General features: G+C 45.4%; 1 protein-coding gene across 3 annotated transcripts in view; it reads right to left on the bottom strand.

Moving 5' to 3' along the window:
* Positions 1–24682, bottom strand: part of LOC306654982 (protein FAM169B-like) — a 99224-nt gene that overhangs the window by 6756 nt on the left and 67786 nt on the right. Inside the window, exons 8-9 of one of the 3 annotated variants that reach the window (XM_079129077.1) lie at positions 20758–20861; positions 15607–19271 (exon numbers count right to left, since the gene is read on the bottom strand). In XM_079129077.1, coding sequence (XP_078985203.1) covers positions 18975–19271; positions 20758–20861 — 401 coding nt within the window. In that variant the 3' untranslated portion in view covers positions 15607–18974. Of the gene's footprint in view, positions 1–15606; positions 19272–20757; positions 20862–24682 lie in introns of those variants that run through there. The other 2 variants (XM_079129078.1, XM_079129079.1) reach the window with 2 other exon arrangements.

The raw sequence follows: 24682 nt of genomic DNA, 5'->3' as shown, positions 1-24682 counted from the left end.
GGAGCGGGAGGGGGACCAGGAGGGGAGATCAGCCTGCCGTGCAGGAGAGAGGGACTTGTAAAATCCTAAAGGGCTTTCCTGCTACAATCCCACAGCCTGTGCTCCCTGTAGTCAAAGCCCCTGGCTGCATATCATTTCCTGGACATCTTAGTGAAATAGGCCTCAGCGTACAGTGGCACGTTGTTATTACACTTTGGGGACTTTGGTGAGACCCAGGGAAACAAGAAGGCTGGCACTTGAGCGTCCCTCAGAGCCAGCAGGAAAGTGCAACAGCGCCATCTAGTGGTCACGATGGGATACTGCGAAGATACGAGCTCTACCACCCAGGATCTTCCATCCTGAGGAAAATGTGGTCCTTCCAATGTCAGAGCGCAGTGACACTGCCTTCAGAGTGTCTTAAACAACAAATCGACTATCATTGTAACCTCCGTAAGAGAATTAAAGGTCAGAACGTTCACAAGGTTTTGACCTACTAGGTTTGGGTGTTGTTGGGGGTCCTGAAGGGAACATTGCAAGGGAATTCCCTGCATTTGTAGGCGCCTGCGAATCGCGAGTGCCGCCGCTCAGATTCGTCTGCTTGGGCTGGAGCCAGTCAACCTGGGACGCCTGTCTGCCGGGGTGCGGGTCAGAGAAGCCGTCACCCAAAGGCTTTTTGCAAAGATGGGGAAAGACTGTGTTCTTGTGGAAAAGAACCAAACAGGTCCTCAGTCCCAAGCATGCAACTGGAGGGACTGTGAAAATAAGGATTCCTGGAAAACCCTCCGGTCTCTGATTCTGTATGTCTGGGATAGTACCCAAGAATCTGCATTTCTATCAGGTTCTCAGGTAAAAAAGATGTTGGTCTAAATCCTCCGCTCAACCCTAATTGTGATGTAGGCTGCGCTGCTTCTTCCTAAACGTTTGAAAAGTTCTCATGATCTGCACTGATCCTGCTCTAGTCACACAGGCAGAGTTCCAGGGCTTCCATTTGCAACTCTTAGAAAAAGTCAATGGGGAAGGAAAAGATAGACTTAAACATCTGGACCACCTTTCCCACCCCATGCTTTAGCAGGTAAGGTCCACCAGGAGATAAAATTGGACCCAGCTCCTGGCCAGCAAAGGTCTTTGGTCCCAACTGCAGTGCCCAAATGGTCAATAGGTCAGGATGCTTATTGCCCACATTCCCAAAAAGCAGGCGTTAGGTCATCTCTACAAGATAGATGTAGATTTTCACCATCTTTACAGAAAAAAATTGCATCAGAGGCCCTTCATGCCAGAGATTGACCAACCAAAATGGGAAGCTTCTGAGTAGTTCAACCAGCACAATTTCATAAGGGGCTCCTTTCCTCAACCTGCAGTCTCCAGTGGATAAAGCTCTGGGGGACACTTATACCAATAAGACCTCTATGTGCTCAGCCAATCAGAAGCGAGCACTGTTCTGAGCTCCTCCCTCCCATCATATTCAGACTAATCAAACCCCAAATGCATTTGACCAATCAGAATTGATCGTTGCTCTGAGACACTCCACCACCATCACTGGCATCCTCAGCTTACCTGTTCTATTCGTACTCAAGAAATGGGCCTCAGTTGATGTGGTTCCTAAGAAGCTTTGTAGATCAAGGGGAAAAAATGATTTGCCTGTAACTCGGAACTAACTGTTGGTTACAAATGTTTGCCTAGGACAGAACCATCATACACACACACACACACACACACACACACACACATTTGTGGTGGGGGAAGAGAAAGCAAACACTCTTAGAATCAATTTATCCATTAGACACAAAAGACATGTGGAAATGTTTTATTTTGAAATCCGAAGAAAAATGAATAAATACGATCTGTCCTCAATTATATTCACTTTTATACCAGCCCAGTAGCAAACTGTAACTTTCTTTAAGTAGAAAGGGGGGCCCATGAAGGCAAGGCAATGAAGTCTCTGTTACCCACAGAAGGCATGCTTCAATAAATGGGCCGAATTAGATCACCTTCAAGATGTTCTACAGATTTGATCTTCTATCATTCCTCGTCAGGTTCTCTTGTCCCTCCATTTACTACAAAAGAAAGGGAACTGAGAAAAAATGACAAGTCAGTCTTTACTTTTGGTTTCAAGTAACAGAAAACCAACTCCAACTAACACAGGCAAAGGGGAGATTGTTCCCTCCAAATAAAATCCCCAGGGAGGAAGTTGTACCCCATGAATCAAAAAGGAATCTGTAAAAATAAAATTAAAACAAATAAAAAATAAAATGAGTAGTATTTTCATATTTAAAAAAAAAAAAAAAAAAAAAAAAACAGAGGTAGTTCTGACTTCAGACACAGCTGGATTCAGGAATCCAATGTCTCCCATCCTTCGGTTCCCATTCCATTTTCTGGCCCTCCCAGGTAGCCACAAGATGGCAGGAATCTTTTTACCCTCCGTTCCTACCAGTCTCTTTTTGTGTCTCTGAAATACATTTTGTCTGGACCAGCTCAAGCCAACTGAGCAGCCTGAGGCCTTCCTTGTTTAGGGGAACTCTATACCCTGACTACATAGGCCTGAGTCATCTGTCCCACTGACTCAAGGGGTGAGATGCAGAAAAGAAGCCCAGCAAAAATCAGGAGCTACTTCTGGAAGAAGAGGAAACAGATGCTAGAGACGGACAACAGCCTCTGGGCCGACTTACCTCCAATCTGCAGTGGAACAGTCACCCACACCTTACAACCGAGAAGCCTTCATGGAACCACACAACAATCCAGGGACCTCATGGTCCCTACTTCACAGATTAGGAGACCAAGGCTCAGAGGGAGCCTGCTCAAGGTCACTGGCCTTGAAAATGGTAGATTTGAAACAGGAAATGAAATCCAGTCTCCAAACGTGGACTTTACCACTCTCTGGATGCAGCTCACTGTTGGTCTCCCTCAGATACAAGAAATAAGATTGCTATAGAACTACAGGGCAGGGGGCGGCAGGAGGGAGGAAGGCTCCCTCACAAAGGCTCACTGTGGCCCTGCACTGGTTAGTTCACTGCTCGGACATTGGGGGCTTCCTGCCACTTACATCTTCAGGTGTTTCTACATGTAGCCATTTCCATATCACCTCTGCAATTTTGACACTTGTATAATTTTATTGTTTACTTATTTTTATTAAGTCAACTTGCCTTTTATAGATACATGTATTTAAAACATCAACTTTATGTGGCAATTGTTGATCAAAAAAAGTACCACTTACCTTGAATAAACATCAACTTCAAAATCACACAGAACTACTAAATCAAACACTGGTCATCCATGAGCCACTCAAAATCACACTGCCTCTGAAGTAGGGTCATTAGACTCACCCTGAGGGGTCAAAGCTACAGTGTCATACTGGAATATAAGCCACCCCTGGGCTACATGTATTTTCTGCCACATGTATTTTCTCAGGCATGCCCACAATCTCCCTTGAGCTCTGATAACAAGGAAAGGGAAGTCCCAGTTCTCTAGAGTAGGTGACCAAGATGTTCTGCCCCACATGTATTCAGGCCCATACTCTCTATCACAAGGCTGCTGACTCTGGCCACCACATCCTTTTTCTCCTACTCCTACTGAGGTATGATCTTTTTCAGGAGCCACAGTGGCTTCCAGAATCGTCTTGCCTGGCCATTTAGTCATCTCAGAACTCCTCATTTACCTCTTCTGTGATTATTGCTGGTTCAGTGCTCTGGGCAGAAGAGGCCAAACTTGCAGAGGGCCCCAGGGCAGCCACGCAGTCATATCTTCAACTTTGCCCACAGTCCCTCTGTCCACTGCAGCTCAGATGTCTGCCAGTGAACGATCTCCATGGGAAGACAGAGTAGTCACCAAATCCAAAAGCAGGATGGGCCTTCAAGAGCATGCAGAGGAATCCCCTCACTGCAGGGAGAAGGAAGCCAGCCCTGAGGCCCGTGTCTCCCCATCTTATCACCAACTGGGACAGAGGTGGATCCGATCAAGGTCCCCCGACTCCTAGTACAATTTTCTCTTTTATTCAACCTAGAATATCCCCACCCCAAATTGCATTGAGTTAATTAAGCCTCCTAGCTCCAAGGAAAGAAAGTGCAAATCATCTTACTCTAGAATAATCTAATCTCTGTGATATGGCTATGAAGGCACAATGACATTTTCTCACCTGGAAGATGGCCCACTTGACCTGCTAGACCAGACTCTGATGACCCGTGGAGAAACAGAAATCAGAGACCTGGGTCACCTACACAGTCCTGAACAGTCCCTTCCACCCACCCCGGTCCCAAAAGTTTCAAGACTTCCCATCCTGTGGATGAAGAAAGCTCATGCGACTGCTGAAACCAGATGCTGCATATAAGCTACATTTCATCTTTCTCAGAAAGCAATGCAAAGTCAGCGCGTCCTCCCTGAAGCAGGCTGTAGCCTGTGCCCTTTTCTTTCACAACTGCTCTTCAGTCCCGCAGCCTCCAGCTCCTCAGCTCCTCACCCAGTGCTGGTGGAAGGTGACCAGGAGGGGGCGCTGTTTCCAACCTGCCTGGATTCAGGTCACCCTAGAACGAATCAGCAAATAGCTGTGAGAGACTGGAGGCTAAGCCTGACAGAGGTCCAGATAATTCAAGGGCCGAGCTCATGCCAGGGAAACAAAATTTTAAAAAAAAAAAAAAAAAAAAAAATGGTCTTCTGAGAAAGGGATTGGAAAAACCAGAAATCCTCCCCTAACCAAAAATATTTTCTCTACTCTCACTCTTGGTCTTATTCTTTGGGTAAGATCTCTACATTTTACAGTGTTTTTATAGTAGCTAAAAACAAGGAGGAGCCTAAATATTCAAGAGAAGGAAAGTGGCCAGGTCAAGCAAGGTACAGCTCTTCTGTGAGGTCTTATGCAGAATTATGAATCATGGTTTAAAAATATCGATGGTTTAAATAACTCAGGTAATGCTCAATTTAAAAATAGGTAGTAAGTTGCATATATGATTACTACTATGCTATTTGATGCTGTATTTTTAAGCAAAAGGTCAAAAAGTATATACAATAGAGTGATGCTACTATATTTCTGAGGCAGTATATAGAAATATAGCAAGATATGACTGGATTACAGGCAAGGGTCTCTGTCCCCACTCGGAGCCTCAGAGCTTCCAGTGATACCCAGCTCTGCCCCTGGGTAGAACTCAGGCTAGGAAGCCATATAGGTATCCCTAGCCCACTGCACTCAAGGCATCTCCATTGGGAGATGCCACACCAAGAAGAATGTCACTGGATTTAACAGACTCCAAATTATCCTGAGAGGGTCTTTCCTATCTATTTAGGCTTGCAGTTGACATTCATACTGGGTCTATGGTGCCAAAGTCGCTGGGACTGTGAGCCCTGACTCTGACTTCAGGGAGTTTACAATCCAGAGTGATATCCACAAGTGAACCTTTCACTTCCAGTTGCTCCTCTAGCATCATAACAGCTCAAGGTCCTAGACTGTGCTACCAGCCACTGCCACTGTGCATTCTCTCTCTATGCCTGCTGCCTTCCTCCCTTAGCACCATTGCAAAGCAATTTCTTCATCAGCACTGTGTAAGGTCTTACGCTGACAAGCTGATGGTTTGACACTAGGATGAACCTAGGACCCCAGTCCCCATTACTGCATTGCTTCTTGTTGGGACTGCTATTCACACTGGCCAGAAAATCCCAGAATAGGGGCCATGTCTACCATGCCCAAGAGTCTGTGCCTGCCCTCAGCCTAGCACCTGGCCCAATGTGCACTGAAGGGCTGCAATGAACTTCAATAAGCCAAGAGCACACTGGCCTCAATTGTGACACTGTTATGGTTTGGATGTGAGATGTCCCCCAAATGCTCACATGTGAGACCATGCAAGAAGGTCTACAGAAGAAATTATTGGGTTATAGCCTTCACCCTAATAAGTGAATCAATCTCTCATGAGATTAACTGAGTGGTAACTGGAGGCAGGTGGGGTGTGGCTGGAGGAAGTGGTCCATTAGGGGGCATGGCTTTTAGGTACATATTTTGTATCTGTATCTGGCAAGTGGAGTTCTCTCTCTCTCTCTCTCTCTCTCTCTCTCTCTCTCTCTCTCTCTCTCTCTCTCTCTCCTTTCTGATCATCATGTGATCCACTTCCCTCTGCCACACTCTTCTGCCATGATGTTCTGCCTCACCTTAAGCCCCAGGAATGAAGCCAGCCTCCTTATGGAAAACGACCTCTGAAACCATGACCCTTCAAATAAACTTTTCCTCCTCGACAATTGTTCTGGTTGGGTCTTTTAGTCACAGAGGCGAAATAGATGACTAAAACAGACACTCAAAGACACATGGTATGCTGTGATTGGGAAGATCTTTTGCACCTTTGTTACCAGTTCCAGCTTTCCTTAACTAGGGTCTCTTACAAGTCTCCACTGTATTACCTGCCTTGTCGCACCAATGAAATTTGGAGAATGAGGCTGCGGACATAGATCCATTTTGAAGCAGATCATCTCTTTTTGCATCAAAACAAGGAGGCAGGGGTGAGCAGTCTGTGATGCTCTGTGTCTTTTCCTTGTAAAGCGCAGACTGTCCTACTGCCATTAAGCCCAACAAGGCTTCCGTGTGCAAGAAGGCAAACAGGTGCCTGCTGCCTGGGACCTTGGTGGCCGCGAAGGAACTAGGAGCGCGCCCAGGCGGTCCTTGGTTTGTGCAATGCTGCCATCGTGTGGCCACCGCAGGGATTTCTCTCGGGAAACAGCCCGTGAGCTTGCAAGCGAGTGCCCGCGCAGCTGGGTTTTATACCTATCCGCGCTCTTCCCTAGTCTATTCTATGATGATCTCCCGGTTTTTGTTGTTGTTGTTTAGGTTTGGTTTGTTTGTTTGTTTGTTTGTTTGTTTGTTTGTTTGTTTGTTTTCTGGTCAGTCAGAATAGGGACTCAAGATATAGCTTAAACTCGGAGGAAAATCAGGTTCGCATGTTGTTCGTATGTTGCCACACGGGTCTGAGTCTGCTCCAGGGCACCTCACCCAAAAATGCCGTGAGCTTCCAGTGCGACCAGCAGCGATTTCTCCTCTAAAAGAGAAAGATTTTTCTTACCAATCAGAACGATCGGAAGATCCAAGGTAGGAGTTACACCGAGCAGAGGGCTGTGTCCCCTAGGGTGGTAGCTTTCCCTGAGCCCTGCCCTCAAAGATCCTGGAACCCTCTATGTGCAGGATTCCAACCCAGCGTGGAGCAGGCGCTCAGTAAATAGCAGCTCACAGTTCTTCTCACTTGTCCTGGAACCACTACCAACCAAGGCTGAGAGAGAATGAAAGGCAGACACCTGGAATTTGAGAGCTACAGGGGACTGTTAGTTAAGGCGGAGTTTCTCAACTCTACATTTTCTTTGTTTTGGGGGGGGCAGTGCAGGCATTGCAGGATGTTTATCAGCGTTCCTGGCCTCTATCCACTAGATGACAGTAGCACTCCTCACTCAACTGTGACAACCAAAAATGTCCCCAGACATGGCTAAATGTCCCCTGGGGGAAAAGAGACGGGACAGAATTTCCTTGGTAAGAACCTAGGGGAATCTAGAAAGTATATTGTACTAGTTTCCTATTGTGGCTATAATAATTACCACAAACTGAGTGGCCTAAAACTACATGGATTCATTATCATATAGTTCTGGAGGTCAGAAATCCAAACCAGCACTGCTGGGCTACAATCAAGGTGTCAGCAGGGCTGGCTCCTGGCCCCTCCCTCCATCTTTAAAGCCAGCAATGGCTGGTTGAGTTTTTCTCACACTACACTATTCTCGACAGTTCTCCACTGAAGTCAGATCTCCCTCTGCCTCCCACCCATCAGACCCACATGGTCTCACTGAGCCCATCCAGATAGCCCCGGATAATCTTCCCATCTCACAAACCCTGATTTTATCTCATCTGCAAACTCCTTTCACCTTATAAGATATATATTCACAGGGTCTGCAGATTCAGGCACGGACATCTTTGTGGGGTCATTATTCAGTCTGTCACAAAAAGACACATATGTAAATGGCTACAGGGCCTGAGAGACAATGATGAGTGACAGAGGTCAGTAAATGATGGAGGTACACCAACTGAATGAAACAACAGCTTCTGGATCCTAAAATCCTGTGTGGCCCAAACGGATCTCATCTGCCAGCTTGCAGATATGGATTCACTGTCCTAGTCCATTTGTCGTTGTTGTTACTATAATGAAATGTCTGAGGCAGGCAGACTTTGTAAAGAAAAGAGGTTTATTTAGCTCATGATTCTGGAGGTTCAAGGGCATGGCACCAGCATTGGCTCAACTCTGGTGAGGGCTTTCTTGGCTGCATCATATCATGGCAGGAGCATGTAGAAGGAAGAATTCACATCTCTACTAGTTAGTGTGTGTGTGCGCACGCACACGTGTGTGTGTGTGTGTGTGTGTGTGTGTGTGTGCGCCTCTCTCTCTCTCTCCCTCCTCCTCTCCCCCCCCCACTCTCTCTCTCCTTATAAAGCCACCAGGATTCAATCATGGGGCTCCACCCTAATGACCTTAAACTAATCCCAATCACCTTCTGAAGGCCCACACTCACCTCTAAATGCCTTGGTGGGTTAAGTTTCTGTCCTCTTAATACCTCATGAAGAGGATCGAATTCATCACCCGAACTTTGGGGGACACCCAAGCCATATCCAAATCACAGCATCTCCTCTTCATTTTACCAGTGAGGAACTTCAAGCACCAGGAAAGGAATGGCTGTCCAGGCCCACTGCATCCAGACCCTGGAGTGGTAATGTGGAATGCAGGCCCACCTTACCACCACCTCCACCTCTAAAGGACAACACCTTCCGTCTAATATTGGGGTTCCAGTCTGTGCATCAAGCCAGGGGAGGGAGGTGGTGATGTCACTCCACTGTCCCCACAAAGTGCTACCCCGGAGGCTTGCCTGAGGGACTTGCTGTGAAGACGGCATGGGGACCATAATTCTCCAGGGGCAGAGAGGATGAGCCTCTGGGATCTGGCCACCACTGGGAGCTGTGTACTGAATTTGGCTCTGCACTAAGGGTGGAGGTACATGGTGTCTGCCAGAGAAGCAGAAAGAAGGTCCAGCTATTGGTTCTGAAGCCTGAAAAAGCCAGTCTCATTTGGCAGTGGAAGGAAGGGAATGATAAAAATTCCCAAATTCAGGGGCTTCAAATTACAGTGGGGATATGTGCCCCACTTCCATCCTGGAGCTGTCAGAGAAAGAAAGGCATCAAAAAGTGGCTTGAGCCCCAGAACTCAGAAAAAGACCACATGGAGGTGGTAGGTCAGCCCCAATGGAAAATCCCCAAGAAGAGTGCAAACTACTGATTTCCATGTGGCCAGAAGCACCGAGGATGTAGGCTGAGTGGGGTGGGGGCGGTGGCACCACAAACCAGTGTCACTTCCAGATTGGGACCAGGGAGGCATCAGCTGGTGCCAGCAGAGGTCACACAGCAATTCAAGTGGGGATGGCCACCAGCTCAGCTCTTGCTGCCAACATGGTCGGGTGCCCAAGTCCACAAACCAAGACAGATAGTCATACGCATCAGCTGACACCAGTGTGGGCCAAGAGCAGATGCCCCCATGTCACCACGCCCCTGTCCTTAGAATTCACTCCAGGAACAAAAAGTGCAAGGGAAAAGATAGATTGGCAAGTGTGTGGAATCAACTGGATTACATTTTCTGCCATTGGTCACAACAGGAATCAAGATATAGATTAAGCTTAGAATTAGTGGGTCAAGTCCCAGTTTAGTAGATCTGAGTGTTAACTGTGCCAGATCTAAATACCCAATAACTGTGCCAAATCTAAACTAAATACCTCAATACCCAATGGGAATTGGCTCCAGGACCCCCTTCCCTAGATAACAAAATCTGAGAATGCCCAAGTCCCTTCTATAAATGGTGTAGTGTTTGCATAGAACCTGTGCACATCCTCTCCTGTTTTTAAATTGTCATTAATTGCTTATGATACCTAATACAATGTAAGTGCTATTTTTATTGTATTGTATTGTTAGAAGATAATGACAAGGGAGGAAAGCTGTGCATGTTCAGTTACAAAGGAACTTTTTTTTTTACTTTTTTTTTATTGTAAACAAATGGGATACATGTTGTTTCTCTGTTTGTACATGGCATAAAGGCATACCATTTGTGTAATCATAAATTTACATAGAGTAGTGTTGTTTCATTGTTATTTTTTCCCTTCCCCCCACCCCTCCCACCCCTCTTTTCCCTCTATACAGTCCTTCCTTCCTCCATTCTTACCCCCCTCCCTAACCCTAACTCTAACCCTAACACTAACCCTTCCCTCCCCCCATTATGTGTCATCATCCACTTATTAGCGATATCATTCCTCCTTTGGCTTTTTGAGATTGGCTTATCTCACTTAGCATGATATTCTCCAATTTCATCCATTTACCTGCAAATGCCATAATTTTATCATTCTTTATGGCTGAGTAATATTCCATTGTATATATATACCACAGTTTCTTTATCCACTCATCAATTGAAGGACATTCTAGGTTGGTTCCACAGTCTGGCTATTGTGAATTGAGCAGCTATGAACATTGATGTGGCTGTATCTCTGTAATATGCTGATTTTAAGTCCTTTGGGTATAGGCCAAGGAGTGGGATAGCTGGGTCAAATGGTGGTTCCATTCCAAGTTTTCTAAGGAATCTCCACACTGCTTTCCAGAGTGGCTGCACTAATTTGCAATCCCACCAGCAATGTATGAGTGTACTTTTCTCCCCACATCCTCGCCAACACCTGTTGTTGCTTGTATTCTTGATAATCGCCATTCTAATTGGGGTGAGATGGAATCTTAGAGTGGTTTTGATTTGCATTTCTCTTATTACTAGAGATGTTGAACATTTTTCCATATGTTTGTTGATTGCTTGTAGATCTTCTTCTGTGAAGTGTCTATTCATTTCCTTAGCCCATTTGTCGGCTGGATTATTTGAATTCTTGGAGTAGAGTTTTTTGAGTTCTTTATAGATTCTGGAGATTAGTGCTCTATCTGAAGTATGATTGGCAAAGATTTTCTCCCACTCTGTAGGCTCTTTCTTCGCATTGCTGATAGTTTCCTTTGCTGAGAGAAAGCTTTTTAGTTTGAATCTATCCCAGTTATTGATTCTTGCTTTTATTTCTTGTGCTATGGGAGTCCTGTTGAGGAAGTCTGGTCCTAAGCAGACATGTTGAAGATCTGGACCTACTTTTTCTTCTATAATCTGCAGGGTCTCTGGTCTGATTCCGAAGTCCTTAATCCATTTTGAGTTTAGTTTCGTGCATGGTGAGAGATAGGGGTTAGTTTCATTCTGTTGCATATGGATATCCAATTCTCCCAGCACCATTTGTTGAAGAGGCTATCTTTTCTCCATTGCATATTTTTGGCCCCTTTGTCTAGTATGAGAAAATTGTATTTATTTGGGTTTGTGTCCGTGTCCTCTATTCTGTACCATTGATCTACCTTTCTATTTTGGTACCAATACCATGCCATTTTTGTTACTATTGCTTTGTAGTAGAGTTGAAGATCTGGTATTGTGATACCCCCTGCTTCACTCTTCCTGCTAAGGATTGCTTTAGCTATTCTGGGTTTCTTATTCTTCCAGATGAATTTCATAATTGCTTGCTCTATTTCTGTAAGGTACGTCATTGGGATTTTAATTGGAATTGCATTGAATTTGTATAGCACTTTAGGTAGTATGGCCATTTTGACAATATTAATTCTTCCTATCCAAGAACATGGGAGATCTTTCCATCTTCTAAGGTTTTCTTTAATTTCTTTCTTTAGTGTTCTGTAGTTCTCATTGTAGAGGTCTTTCATCTCACAAAGGAACTTTTTAAAAAATATTTTCATTGCATGGCTGGTTAAATCCAGATAGCCACTGATAGAGAACTGGCCGATAGGGAGGGCTGACTGTACAAAAACAATGAATGTGTGACACTTGTGTAGATGAAAGAGTGTTGTCTTGAGCATCTGCCCTCAGAGGGAACCTCAGGGCTGGGGTTTTATTCCCAGGCACAGGCAAAGCCTATAGGACTCAGAACTGTGTAGTGACTGGCCCAATATTACATGTCAGAAAGCACCAGCCCATGTCACTGGATTCAAAACATGGCTTATCACCTGCTAAGCCAGTCCCAAAGGACAAAGAGTAGAATAATGGCAGCCTCCCCCAGCACTCACCTAACTGTCACCAGAGCTGAAAGATTCTGAATGTCACCATGCACCCAGGACCATCTGGAGGATGGGTGGGGGAAGCAGGCGAGGAGAACCCCGCCCCACCAGGTTGGGTGCATACACAAGCCTGTTTTCCCAGGGACGGGAACTCAGCTCTCTGAGTCAGGCTGGCCTTCCTCAGTACAGGCACCAACACTGAAAATGCTGGGTCTCCAGGAACAGCCCCTCTAGCCCAAGCTCTGGACCACAGCAAAAGTAGGTGAAAATTAGCACATGTGATGTGAATCTGTTTCCTACTGCACAAAGTATGTTAAAAACCTTCAGGAAATGAGTAGATATCTCTGACAAAGAGAGATCATAGGGGCACAGAGGCATCCCTGAGTTTAAAAGTCTGATGTCAAAAATCCATGGTGCATCACCTACGCGTGAAGCTATGAGGGGCCGGAAAGGGGCCCAATGGGACACCAGGCACATTTCCAGGAACTCTCCACCAGCATCATGACCCGGTTCCTAAAGGACTCTCAGGGATAAAAACTTCCATAAAACAGGAAGCAATTTTCCCCCCCTTTTTAAACTATCCATTGAGACTTTATGGAACTTTCTTTTCTAATATACAAATAATAGGAACTATGTTCATTCTCAAAATAAAGCATCACATACAGTATTGGATGTCCTTTTCAAACTTCACACCTACCTACCCCACACCACACCCAGAACATTTCTGGTACAGTTTGTGAGACCCAGGGCAGGGACCATTCAGAGTGGCCATCCTCATGCGTGTGTGGTGGTATCTCATGGTGGGGTTCCGATTTGCATTTCCATGATCACTAATGAGGTGGGTCCTTGTTTCATGTGTCTGTTGGCCTCTTACATGCCTTCCCCCAGGTTCACAGGTTCTGCAACCCATCTGTCTGCACACTGTCAAGAATTCTCATTAGAAGGGTATGACTCATAGAAAAACCTGAAAGTGACTTGTTTGGTGGGATGGGGTGTCCAAAAAGATGAGCCAAAGACACTAAACAGTCAACTGGCATCAAAACACCTGCACAGAAACACCATGGTTGCTGTAGCCACTTACAGGGTATCTCTGATAGGAAGAGAAATTACTCTTTCTTAATATGTCTCATTTGAAACTGAAAATGGCACAGGCTTTTTCCTAGAGACAGAAGGCCCAGCTTAGATGGGTCTTGGGCTGGCAGAGCTCCCACAACTGTGGAGTGGTGTTTTGGGTTCAATAGAGCATTTGGATCTTCTCTCTTGCTTCTCCACAGTGGTATTTTGTGTCCCGTATGAAATGAAGGAGTCAGGGAGAGGGGAGGAAGATGGCCAAAACTTATCTCATGGCTTCTCAAGATGGAAACACAAACACCTAACTTTAAAGCTTCCAGGGGCAGGGCAGGGGTGTAGCTCAGTAACAGAGTATATGCCTAGTGTGTTGTGGCCCTGAGTTCAACCCCAGCACCAAAACCAAAGCACTTCTAGCTGCTGTCCAGTCTCTCTAGAAAGAGAACTAAATCAAATGCAAACATTTTAGATTGTCCCACAGAAAACAGGAGTCTTCTGTGATAGGCAGACCCTCTGAGGTCTCTGAAAGAAGCCACCCAGCTGGACTCATCCCTTCCTCACACCGTCACGGCTTTGTCCTGAAAGACCTCATAACAAAATTCAACCAGCCCTCCTTACCTACCCATGGGTTTCACATCAGGGATACAACAAACCTCAGAGAGTGTGCTGGGGCCTAGGATGGCTGTGTCTGCACCAACCAGGGACAGGCTTCTCTTCCTGTTATCATTAGACAATACAGTACAATAACTGTTTCCATAGCATTTATGTTGGATTGGTGTTATCAATACCACTTAAGGTATGCAGGAGGGCTACACTGGTTCTATGCAAACACAACATTATTTTATATAAGGGACTTGAGCATCCAAGGATTTTGGTATCTGTGGCAGGCCTAGAACCAATCCCCAGAAAATTCTGAGGGATGACTATACCCAATGCTGAAATTGCCTAAAACACTACTCCCTGAAGGAGAACTTGTTCTAGGGCCCAGTGCATCACAGTGAAATGTCCATAACCAGTGCCAGACCCTGAACCCTAAATGCAAACTTCCACCTGACTACAGAGTCTCAGGTTGTCAGCCCACCTGAGTCCGTCCATGAGTACAGGACAGACTGCCCTCAGGACAGTGCCTCTCATGGGCCCTGGGCCTCTGGTCACTGCTCGCAAAGTTGGAACCCAGGGACAGCCACCTTCTATGGCTTCTTGGTGGAATTTTTAATATTCATTTTGGAGTCAAAGAAACTTTTTCCCTGATAACACTCTCTGGGTGAAAAAGAGCACACATTTAGAAAACACAGTCATTACTACTGAAATTGCTACTGCTAAAAGTTGGAGCAGCCAAAGCAAAACCAGATTGGACTTTGTCAAAATTATAAAATGTTTGTGCTTCAAGGGACAAAGTGAAAAAAGACAACCCACAGAAGGGGCAGAAGTATTTGCAAAGGAACCTGTATCCAGAATATATAAAGAACAATTACAACTCAATAAGTAAAAGGCAATTCAATTAAGAAATGGACAAAGGATGCAAATAGACATTTCTCCAAAGATATAAAAAGGCCAACAAACATGAAAAGCTACTGAACATCATTAGTGATCAGGGATGTGCAGAGCAAAACCACAATGAGAGCCCACTTTACACCCACAAGAAAGGTGACTATATCAAAAAATAGGAACAATGTTGCCTAGGATGGGAGAAACTTGATCCTTTCATAAATGGCTGATGGGAATGTAAACAAGTGGCATTTTTTGTAAAATATTTGGCAGTTCCTCAAAATGCTAAACTTCAAGTTTTCATACAACACATAAATTCACTCCTATGTAATAGCCAAGAGAAATAAAAATACATACTCACAAAAAAAAAGTGCATGAATGTTTGTGGCAACATTACTAATAATCTTCTCAATATTATTACTCTAGCCACATTGAGACTCAATCTAAAAGTCCATCCACTGGTGAATAGATAACAAAACACAGGACCACATTCCAGGCAATGGAATAGTATTCATTGGTAAAAAGCAATGAAGTGTGGATGTACACTAGACACAGAAGAAGCTTAGGAAGGTGATGCTAAGTGAAGAAACTGAAGGACCACACAGTGACATGTGGAGATTCCACTCCTGTGATGTGTCCGGAATAGGCCAATCTTAGGGAGAAAATGCAGGTGATAGCTGTCCAGGCTAAGGGGTGAGTGAAAAGGGGGAGACTGTTAATGGATAGGTTCTTTGGGGGGATGATTGTGGTGGTAGTGGTGGTGGTGATGGAAGTCTGTAAATTTACTAAAAATCATTGAATTGTGGACTTTCAAATGAGTGACTTTTATGGTTTGTAAATTACATCCCAACAGAGCTGTTAAAAAATAATAGACAAGACCACAGAGAAAATGAATAATAAAAAAAATTGATTTCATAATCCAACACACCACACACAAACACAAGCATGATGGACGTTCTGAGCAGAAGGGACTCTGTGCTGAGGCTCAGCACTGACATAGACTCTGCCACCTGGGGAGGGGGAGAATTTCCTAACTCTGTGGTTGATTTACATGTCCTTACATGAAGTCACCAACACATCAGGTTTTCTTCCCTGAGATATTTTTATTGAACAATAACTTCATCAAATCCCTGAGATACTTTTATCCAAGCATTTCTAAGTAAAGAGAAAACAAAAAGCATGCATTGCAAACAGCACAGCGTTCACAGAACCCACACCATGTTAAAGGTTAAATTCCAGAAGCACATACACAGTGTCGCCCGACTGCAGACACCAGTCCATTTCTGTGGTCTGAGCCTCCTTTGCAGAGAAACCAGGCACAAAGAGCAAGTAGGGCTTTATGATTTCTTCATACAGAATTCTAAACTCTACTTCTATTCAATTGGACTCTTCCCTCTCTTTTTAATTGGAGATTCAAACTCCAGTGGACACTCCAGAAGAAACCCCTCTGGAGAGAACAGTTTCCTGAGGTCAGTAATCATGCTTCACTTATATCCCCAAGGTGCAGCACAGAACTTATCCCTGAGAATGCTGTTGTATGATAGGATGGATGGATGGATGGATGGATGGATGGATGGATGGATGGATGGACGGATAGACAGACAGATGGGTGAATGGAGAGTTGGGTGGATGAATGGAGAAATAAATGAAAGGAAGGAGGGAGGGAGGGCAGATGAATGGATGGAAGCTGAATTTGAATGGATGGGTGGACAGATAGATAGATGGATGGAGAGATGAATCAATGGGGAGATACAGATTAGGTGATACATAGTTGGGGAGGTAAGTAGAGAAAGGGAGGGGAAAAGGGTAGCTGGATGGATAGATGGACATATAGACAGACATATGAATGGACAGCTGTATTCCTAGGATAAAAATATAAGTAACAGAGGACCCAACACATGTGTCCTTTGACCACTCAGAACCACAGGTACATTTCTAGAACTAGGGACTACTGCTGGTCTCCTCACCACCCCAAGGTTTGAGGCTCCAGGAAGAGCCTCAATTACATCACAAGAAAGATACGAGCCTGTTGTACAGAGCCATGCCCAGTAACTGTGCCAGCTGTGCTGTGATGGCACTAGGGGCATAATGGCAACCAGAAAGACCAGGGCTGACCCTGATGGAGGCTCTTGGAGCAACAGTGGGATGTGATATATAATTGGAGAGGCATTAGCTCATGGCTCTGTCACTGGAGAAGGAAAGAAGGATGACAGGAGGGACACCTGAGCTGAGACCAGACATATGGGTAAGAATCAATCTGCCTGACCTGGTATGTGTGTGTGTGTATGTGTGTGTGTGTATGTGTGTGTGTGTGTGTGTGTGTGTGTGTGTGTGTGTGTGTGTGTGTGTGTGTGAGAGAGAGAGAGAGAGAGAGAGAGAGAGAGAGAGAGAGAGAGAGAGAGAGAATGCCCAAGGCAGTGAGTGGCATGGTGGCATGTGTGTAGGCCCCAGAGAGGGAGAGCTGAGATCCTCCATTCTAGTCAGCCAGGACACAAAGGGCAAGGAGTACAACAAGCTGGGCCATGGCAACAGGGCCCTGGGTCCTCAAAGGCCATAAGCCACTGAGGGGTTTGGGGGACCTTCAGCAATATGATCAGATCTGCATTCACCTAGAAGTAGGGGCTGAATGTGGGCTGTCTGCCTCAGTGATATGGCTCCCTGGCTGCAGAGCCACACAGCAAGCCCACTAATCCCCACAGAGAAGCAGCAATGGAGCTGCAGAGTGCTGGCCTATGGGCAGGAGCGTGGGCTGGAAGCACTGGCCAAAGCCACCCAGAGCCCTTCTTCTATCACAGGCCTGAGGCTCAGCAAGCCAGGGTGCACCAGCCTGTGGATCCCACAGTGGCTCCACACAGGGCCAGCTCTGAACCACCCAGGCATCCATGATCCACTTCCTAGGATGCTGACATTGCAGGCAATAGGTGAGAAAACGGAAGTGGGGAAGACCTTAATGGGAGTTTAGACTTATGGGTTGGCAAGTAGCATCAGTACTTTTCCAAAACCTGAGGAGCAAAAATTTGGTCCAACGGAGTTATCCAAGTGCTATACAAACCCCTAGACTAGCACGCTCAAGCAGCAACCTCTCTTGGGTTCCCTCTCACCCTGCAGGAGTTCTATCTCTATTTACACTTGAATAAATCCTACTCTTGCATTCACTCTTCCTCATCTACAGACTTCACTCTTCAAATTCAGAAGAACCCAGGAAGAAGGTGGTGGTGAAGCTGTTGGGGTCTGCTGCAACACTGGAGGTCAGAGCTACCATTAAGAGCTGACACATGTTTCTCAGCTGCAGAGGCCTGCAACTAATGCAGACCCCACCTGCAAGCAAAAGGGGAGAAACTCCTATTTCATCAGGGAAGCCTGCCAGCTTTCCCCGGGAAAACCCCGACTTGTGCATCAGCACGGCTGGGCCCAATGGCTGAGAAAGCTCCACCACCCCAGCTCCCAGGCAGCAGGCGCTAGGGTCCCAGCAGCATCCTGGATCCTGAAAAGCAGGCAGCACTGGAGACATTCGGCTGGCCTTAAAAGGCCTGAGGCAGATCTTGGCTGGGCTCTGTGTCCCCTGCATGGCCAGGCACAGGCCATCAAGCAGGCTCTGGAGCTTTTTGAGAAGGGGGAATTTAAAGTCCATATGGGTCAGGTCTTTACTCCTAGTGACTTTTACTACTACAAGCCTTTCCACTGGGGACCACTCATATGCCAGAGGGGCCATCAGCCCAAAATGCTGCTGAATGGCTTCCCATCTAAGTTAGGTGATGGCAGATACCCACTTAGAACCCACTCCAAGCCCTCCTGTACATGGGCCAAGATAGGCATGAGGCACTTGGTGGGTACAATCCTGGCCAGGTCCTGCCCTCAGGGAGTTCTTAAGTCACCAAAGGCTCAGGAAAGGAACTTGTCTCCTTGGAAACCTCTGGTGTCCATGGTCTCATGGTCCCAACAGGGCTGAATATAAAAAGGATTTCTACAGCAAGAAGGGGGACAACATGGCCCCTCCCTGAGCTGACTTCCACTAAGTGGGGGAGATCTTCATGTGGTTCCAATGCAGCCTCACAAATTGACCCTGAGGTGTAGAAATCGTGTTAGGTTCGACCAATAATCTTCTGAAATCTTTTAGAACTGCCAGCAATTGGGAAAATATTTCCACAACTCTATAGAGTGCTCCATGCTTAATGGAGCACCTTCTCAGTTCCCTGTCGTGGAGCACACACTGGAAGCCTGGGGTAGGCAGGCCCTGTGGCCACTGACTCAAGGACAAGAGGCTAGCTGAGAGCCTTGGCTCTCGGGCCTGGATCCTGGGGAGCAAGCCAAGCCTCTGAAGGAGTCAGGAGCTGGGCAGCACATGTTTCTGCCACAGCTTCCCCACCAACTCGGTGACTGCCACTCTCCTCTGATCTTCCTTCCCTTCCAGCTCAGCCCAGCAAGGCCTCATGGGTAGTCCAACTTCCTCTTCATTCACTGCACAATCTTGATCATTCTTCATATTTTCCAGTTCTTCGCCACAGATCTGCTCCTGAAACCAGCAAGGATCACAAGCATTCCAATTAAACACCACAATGAGGTCATCCTGGACATTCAGGGTCTGTGGCTGTCCTGCCCTGGCTTGTCCTTGCACTTCACACTGAGATTTAAAATGATAAGCCAGGTTCAAGTACCCAACCAGCCGCAGAGGAACCACACTTTATACATAAGAGTATGTAGTTACTGAACAGTCTGAAGGACAGCCCAGCCCGAGGAGATTTGAGAGAGGGTGGGACAAAGACAATTCACTCTTCATATCTGGCTCCTCATCCGCAGATTCAATTAACCATGAATTGAACATACTTTCTTCTTGTCCTCATTCCCTAAACAATTCAGAATAATGGCTATTTGCATAGCATTTACATTGCATTACATGCTAAGTGTCACCTAGAGATGATCTGAGGTATAGGGAGGACTGCACAGGTTATATGCAAATACTCCACCATTTGATATAAGGGACTTGAGCATCCCTGGATTCTCATATCCAAGGACGTCACAGAACCAGTTCTCCACAGATGCTAAAAGACAACTGTGCTTTAAAAGCTGGCACGTTTGCTCGAGTGTTCAGACACACCTCAAACACTGCCATGCCCTGGACCCCTAATGATTCCTTCCTCCAGGAGCCTTCACAGTTTAAGACAGGACCAGGGAAGAAGCCAAGCACAATGATCTCTGCTCAGTGGACTGGTAGGGTCTTCTGTTCCCCCATCTTTCTGTTGTGAACCCAAGAGTGTGAGAGCCCCTTTCTGCCTGAGGGCTAGAACTAATGACAGACACGATGCAGCTTTCCATGGTAATCCAGCCTTTATTGGGATGTTTTATGCCTTCATGTTGAATCTTCTATCCTCGAATAATCTATTCACCAAATTAAGTAGTACTGCCCTGCAATGTACAATTGTTAAGTTTGACTCTTTAGGGACGGAAGGGCAAAGACCCTTCTGAACCAGAACGAATGGATCTTATCACAAGTAAGTACCCTGTGTGGGCAAGTTTCTGGCGTGGCTTAAAAAACAACAACAAAAAAAAAAAAAAGAAAAAGAAAAAATAACCTTTTAAAATACTGAACAACCAGCCACTAAGAAAATATTCAGCAACCATCCTTCCCCAAGACTCCACTTTACAATTACTCTGGATTATGCAAAAACTTAATGCCATATTCCATTTTTGTGCAATCTGCTCTGGAGAGGCAGGGGAGGAAAGCAAGACAAATTTGTCTTGCTTTTGTTCTGCCTGAATGACACTGGTCCACAGCAGAATTTGAAATTCAGATTTTTCAGTATTTCCTTAACGATGCAAGACTACGGCTGATTCCCATGTGTTCTCGGTTTCATTTTGGCTCATTAGAGCTTGTCTAGCTTAGAGAGAAGACCACAGAAAGTCTAATTACAAAAGTTCTCCTCATCCCACCCTTTCCCCTGTGGCACAGAGATTCTAAACTAAGTCAGTACAGCCCACTGCCAAAGAGAAGCCCGCAGCTGGTCATCCAGGAAGCTACCTTGCAGGTTCAGACCTTAGCTTCAGGAAACAAGGACAACAGGATTACCAAGGAAATAAGAAGCTCATGAGGTAACACACCATTGCCTTACCTTGTGGACTTCTCCATCAGCAAACTCTGTGGGTCTGTCATACGGAGAAGTCTGCCCAAGATCACTCAGGTCCTCCTTGGAATTTCCAGGGTGCACTGCCCTCCCTAAGCAAGAGAACAGGATAAGCAAATGGAGGGTTACTCCAAGGGGCTGGGCGATTGAAAGTTCGGCAACACATTGGGGATCCTTTCAAATGTACTGATGGTCCCAACCTCATTCATCTTCTTGACCCTCAAATTAACCCTTGCTACATTGCTTTCCAGAGGACAGGAAGAGCTGCCAGATGCCAAGAAACATAAAATGGTGGTTCTACTCAAGCATTTCTGAGCTAGACTTGATATCTGTTCTTCAAACAAGAACGAGTCAGGTGTTCAATGGAGTTAAGTTTCCAGGTCCTTCTCTGCTCCCTGATGTTACTCAAAAGGGGCCACACTACCATGCTAATTGAACTTTCCCCACCCCCGCCTCCACCAAATCAATACCAACTTGGAAAGGGATGACTTTCTTGTCCTACTGTGTGCCTCCGCACTCAACACCCCAAAATCCATGGGGTTCAGTCCCTAAGGGAAAATGCATTTTTGCATTCAATCTGAAAAATATATGTATCACATTTTTTGCTAAAATGTAAACACATTATTTAATTCTTAGCCACAAGTGCATTTTTAAGTTTCTTTACAGAAGTGTAAAATTAACAAAATTTGGTTTGTCAAAATTTAACTCTAAGCACTTTAAAGCACCAGCATACTTTAGTTCTCTCTGATAAACCACGCTTTTATATCATACAGTAGTACTTGTCCATGTAATTTATTAGCTTATAAATGAGTTCAGAAGCCTTCTCAGTCTAATTCACTACTGTATCCCTAGTAGCTAGGAAAGTACCTAGCATATATAGGTGCCCCATTAGCAGTTATTAAATTAATTCATGAATAGATATGTCAGTGAGGGAGTGAGTGATTGAGTGAGAGACTGAAGTGGATAATCCTTTACCAATTTTTCATCTTCTCTGAGGTTGTTATGTGTTATATACTACAGTATGTTAATAGCTATAAAATATTTACTTATATTTTATCCATAACCAATTAAGATTCAGTGAATTTTTTTTAAGTAAATGCACTAATTTAGGAGCACAAGTATAAATAACTCAGAAACAACCACACAGGCAAGTCAAGGAAGGCACTTATTTCCATCCAGGGCTGCAGTAGATAACAATGGCCACTAGAGGGAGCCACACAACCTGTCAAAGAGCAGCAGTAAGAAAAAGCATCCAGACTGATTTTGCCCTCCACACACTCCAGCAGAGCATATCACAGGAAATTACCATTGATGCTGCACCATAGAACACAGACTCACCAGAACAAGCTGAAGCAAGGTTAGAACTGAAGCTTGGGGCTGGGGATGTGGCTCAGTGGTAGGGATCTTGCCTACCATGCACAAGGCCCTAGGTTTGATCCTTAGTACCATAAAAATTTAAAAATAATAAAATTAAATTTAAAAAGCTCAAAAGAAAAAGAATTGCAGTTTGCTAGGCATCAGACTTTAGAAAAGTAAGCCTGCTTCCCCATCTCAAATTGTTCACATCTCTTTACACACAGCTCCTCTCGTTTAAAAAAGTAAAAACATAAGTGGAAGCAAAGTATTTTCCCTATGAATGCCAATGAATCCATGAAAAATTCACCTAGAGAAAGAAATCAATATTGTGAACCTGTGGAAGGAAAAATAATCATAATTCTTAAAGCAGCGTGCAATTAGTTCCTGCCTCCGGCAACATTTTTGCAAAAGAACTTTTCGCTGTTGATGTATTCAATTTCATTCCCTCCAGTAAAGAAACTTCAGGCACGTGCAGGCTGACTGGGAAAATCACATCGGATGGAATTATGATCCTATTGGTCAAGTTTCAAAGGCTTCATATTTAACCGAGTGCAGGAAGAAAGAAATTTCCCACAAACTCCTTCTCTCAAAAGGTCTGAAAAATCTGTAAATATTTTGAGGGCCATTATAAGCCACAGATGTTATCAACAGCCAGGATTGTGCAAAGTTTAAAAGTCCTAGTCCACAAATGAGGCTGCTTCAAAAATAGATTTTAAAACATTTACAAGAAGCCCAAGTGAATTTCCCTTTGAAATATTGTAAATAGTTCATGCCTTATTTAGAGTAAGAAGCAATCGGTTCCACTGGGCTTCTTGCTTACGGTTCTATTTCCACTGCACATGAATTTGTAGGAAACCTCCAATTAGCAGTCAGAAATTAAGGGACAAGAGAGAGAACCTGAAAAACAAGTGAAGAAAACAACTCTAAGAATCACTAATTAAAGACTAAAAATGAGTGGCCTGGTGCAATGTCCAGGGAAGAGAAGATTCTGGAATGTGCATTGTGTGGCGGCCTATGGGAAATTCTAGTCAGATAACACTTGCTGATTTCCATGAAGGGAGAAGCAGATTAGAAACTGAGCAAGTGCAGAGCATCTGCGAGGATCTGCGATTACATTTACAGCCCCACTCACCAACCCGGAAAAAACCTGGGATGTCAGCACTCGCTGACATAATGGTTACAAGATGAAGCTGGTTGGCAGAAAACCTTCCCCAAGTGAATTAAAATCCTGACTCTGGGCCCTGGGGGAGACAGAGGGTGTGGGTGAAATTGGGAACTAGCCATGCTTTGCACAGGGAGTAAAAAGACCCTAACTTCGAGTCATTTTTTAAATTACAGAGTTTTGGTGATCCAATTATATCCTAATTATAATGATGACCGTTCTTCCTTCAAGGGACTCGAGCATGCTTCTGGAATATTCTGTGTAAGTCCTATCATTTGCTGTTTGAAAGTGGGCGTTGGTGAATCTCAGAGTGAATTAAAGTGACAGATCTGGCATCTGACTCCCAGCTCAGCTTCCTCTGACCAGACCAGACCACACCGACTCCCAGCTCTTGAAATAACCCCCAGTGGAATTCTCCAGGAGGAAGCCATCTCCCCAATTAGGCAAAAAACCTCCTCCTCGCTTACCCCCCTCCAGCCTGTGCGGTTTCCACATTCCAATATGCAATCCATTTTCTTTTTCCATCCCAGCCAAGCAACTGCAACCTCCAAGCACAAAGGCCATGGGCTCATTTGTGAGGCTCGTCCATAAACCCACCCGGCTGGTCAGCTCAATGCCCAGGGATACACACTAGCTTCCCTTCAATCCTAACTTGATGCCACAGGGCAAGTCACTTAACCGCCTCATTAGGATCACAGTCATGGCCCTGCCACGGCCTCCTTCCCTGGTACCTAGTCACCCCATTAATATCTGTAAAAATCCATTAAACCTTCCAGCTGAAAGGCACCATAAAAGCAAAACCTATTACTATTATCATCAATAAACTCCAAGGCACTCTTGCCTGTCACCACCTAAGGTAAATTAGTCACCCAGGTGGAGAGAAAACCAGGCACCTCAGGCCCATCAGCCCCCTAATGAGCCATCTGCAGCCATAGAAATGTCCAAAATCGACACTGACGGGAGCTCCCATTCCAGAAGGGAAGAAAGCCAGTGCTTTAATTTGGGACAGTGAATTTAAACTGTTAGAACTCCCTGGCCTCCCAGACACACACAGCCCTGCAGCCTGGAGGAGTCGGCCACTCCCGCCCTGCCCTGGCCCCTCACCTTGAGTGCAGAGCTGAGAGGCCTGCCACGGGCAATCCCTCCCCACTGGGAGAAGAGGGAAGAAGACTGTCAGAAAGCAGCTTGGAAATCCAGAGATGGTCTGCGTTCCCCTCTGGGTACGTAAAAGACATCTCACCTCCTGCCTCCCCTTGGGAGCCGCCATCAAGGCCCTGTCCTCTCTTGAAGACACCCCTCCATTCAAACCCCGCAGACAGACTCACTGCGGTGCTGTTTGGAACAACCCAGAACTGAAGCTGCGTGCATGTCCGTCGACAGGAAATAAATAACAGC

This window comes from Sciurus vulgaris, assembly GCF_902686455.1.
Source record: "Sciurus vulgaris genome assembly, chromosome: 2".
NCBI classification, from domain to species: domain Eukaryota; kingdom Metazoa; phylum Chordata; class Mammalia; order Rodentia; family Sciuridae; genus Sciurus; species Sciurus vulgaris.
Note: the sequence above shows the minus strand (reverse complement) of the source record. Positions and strands in the feature narration are given on the sequence as shown.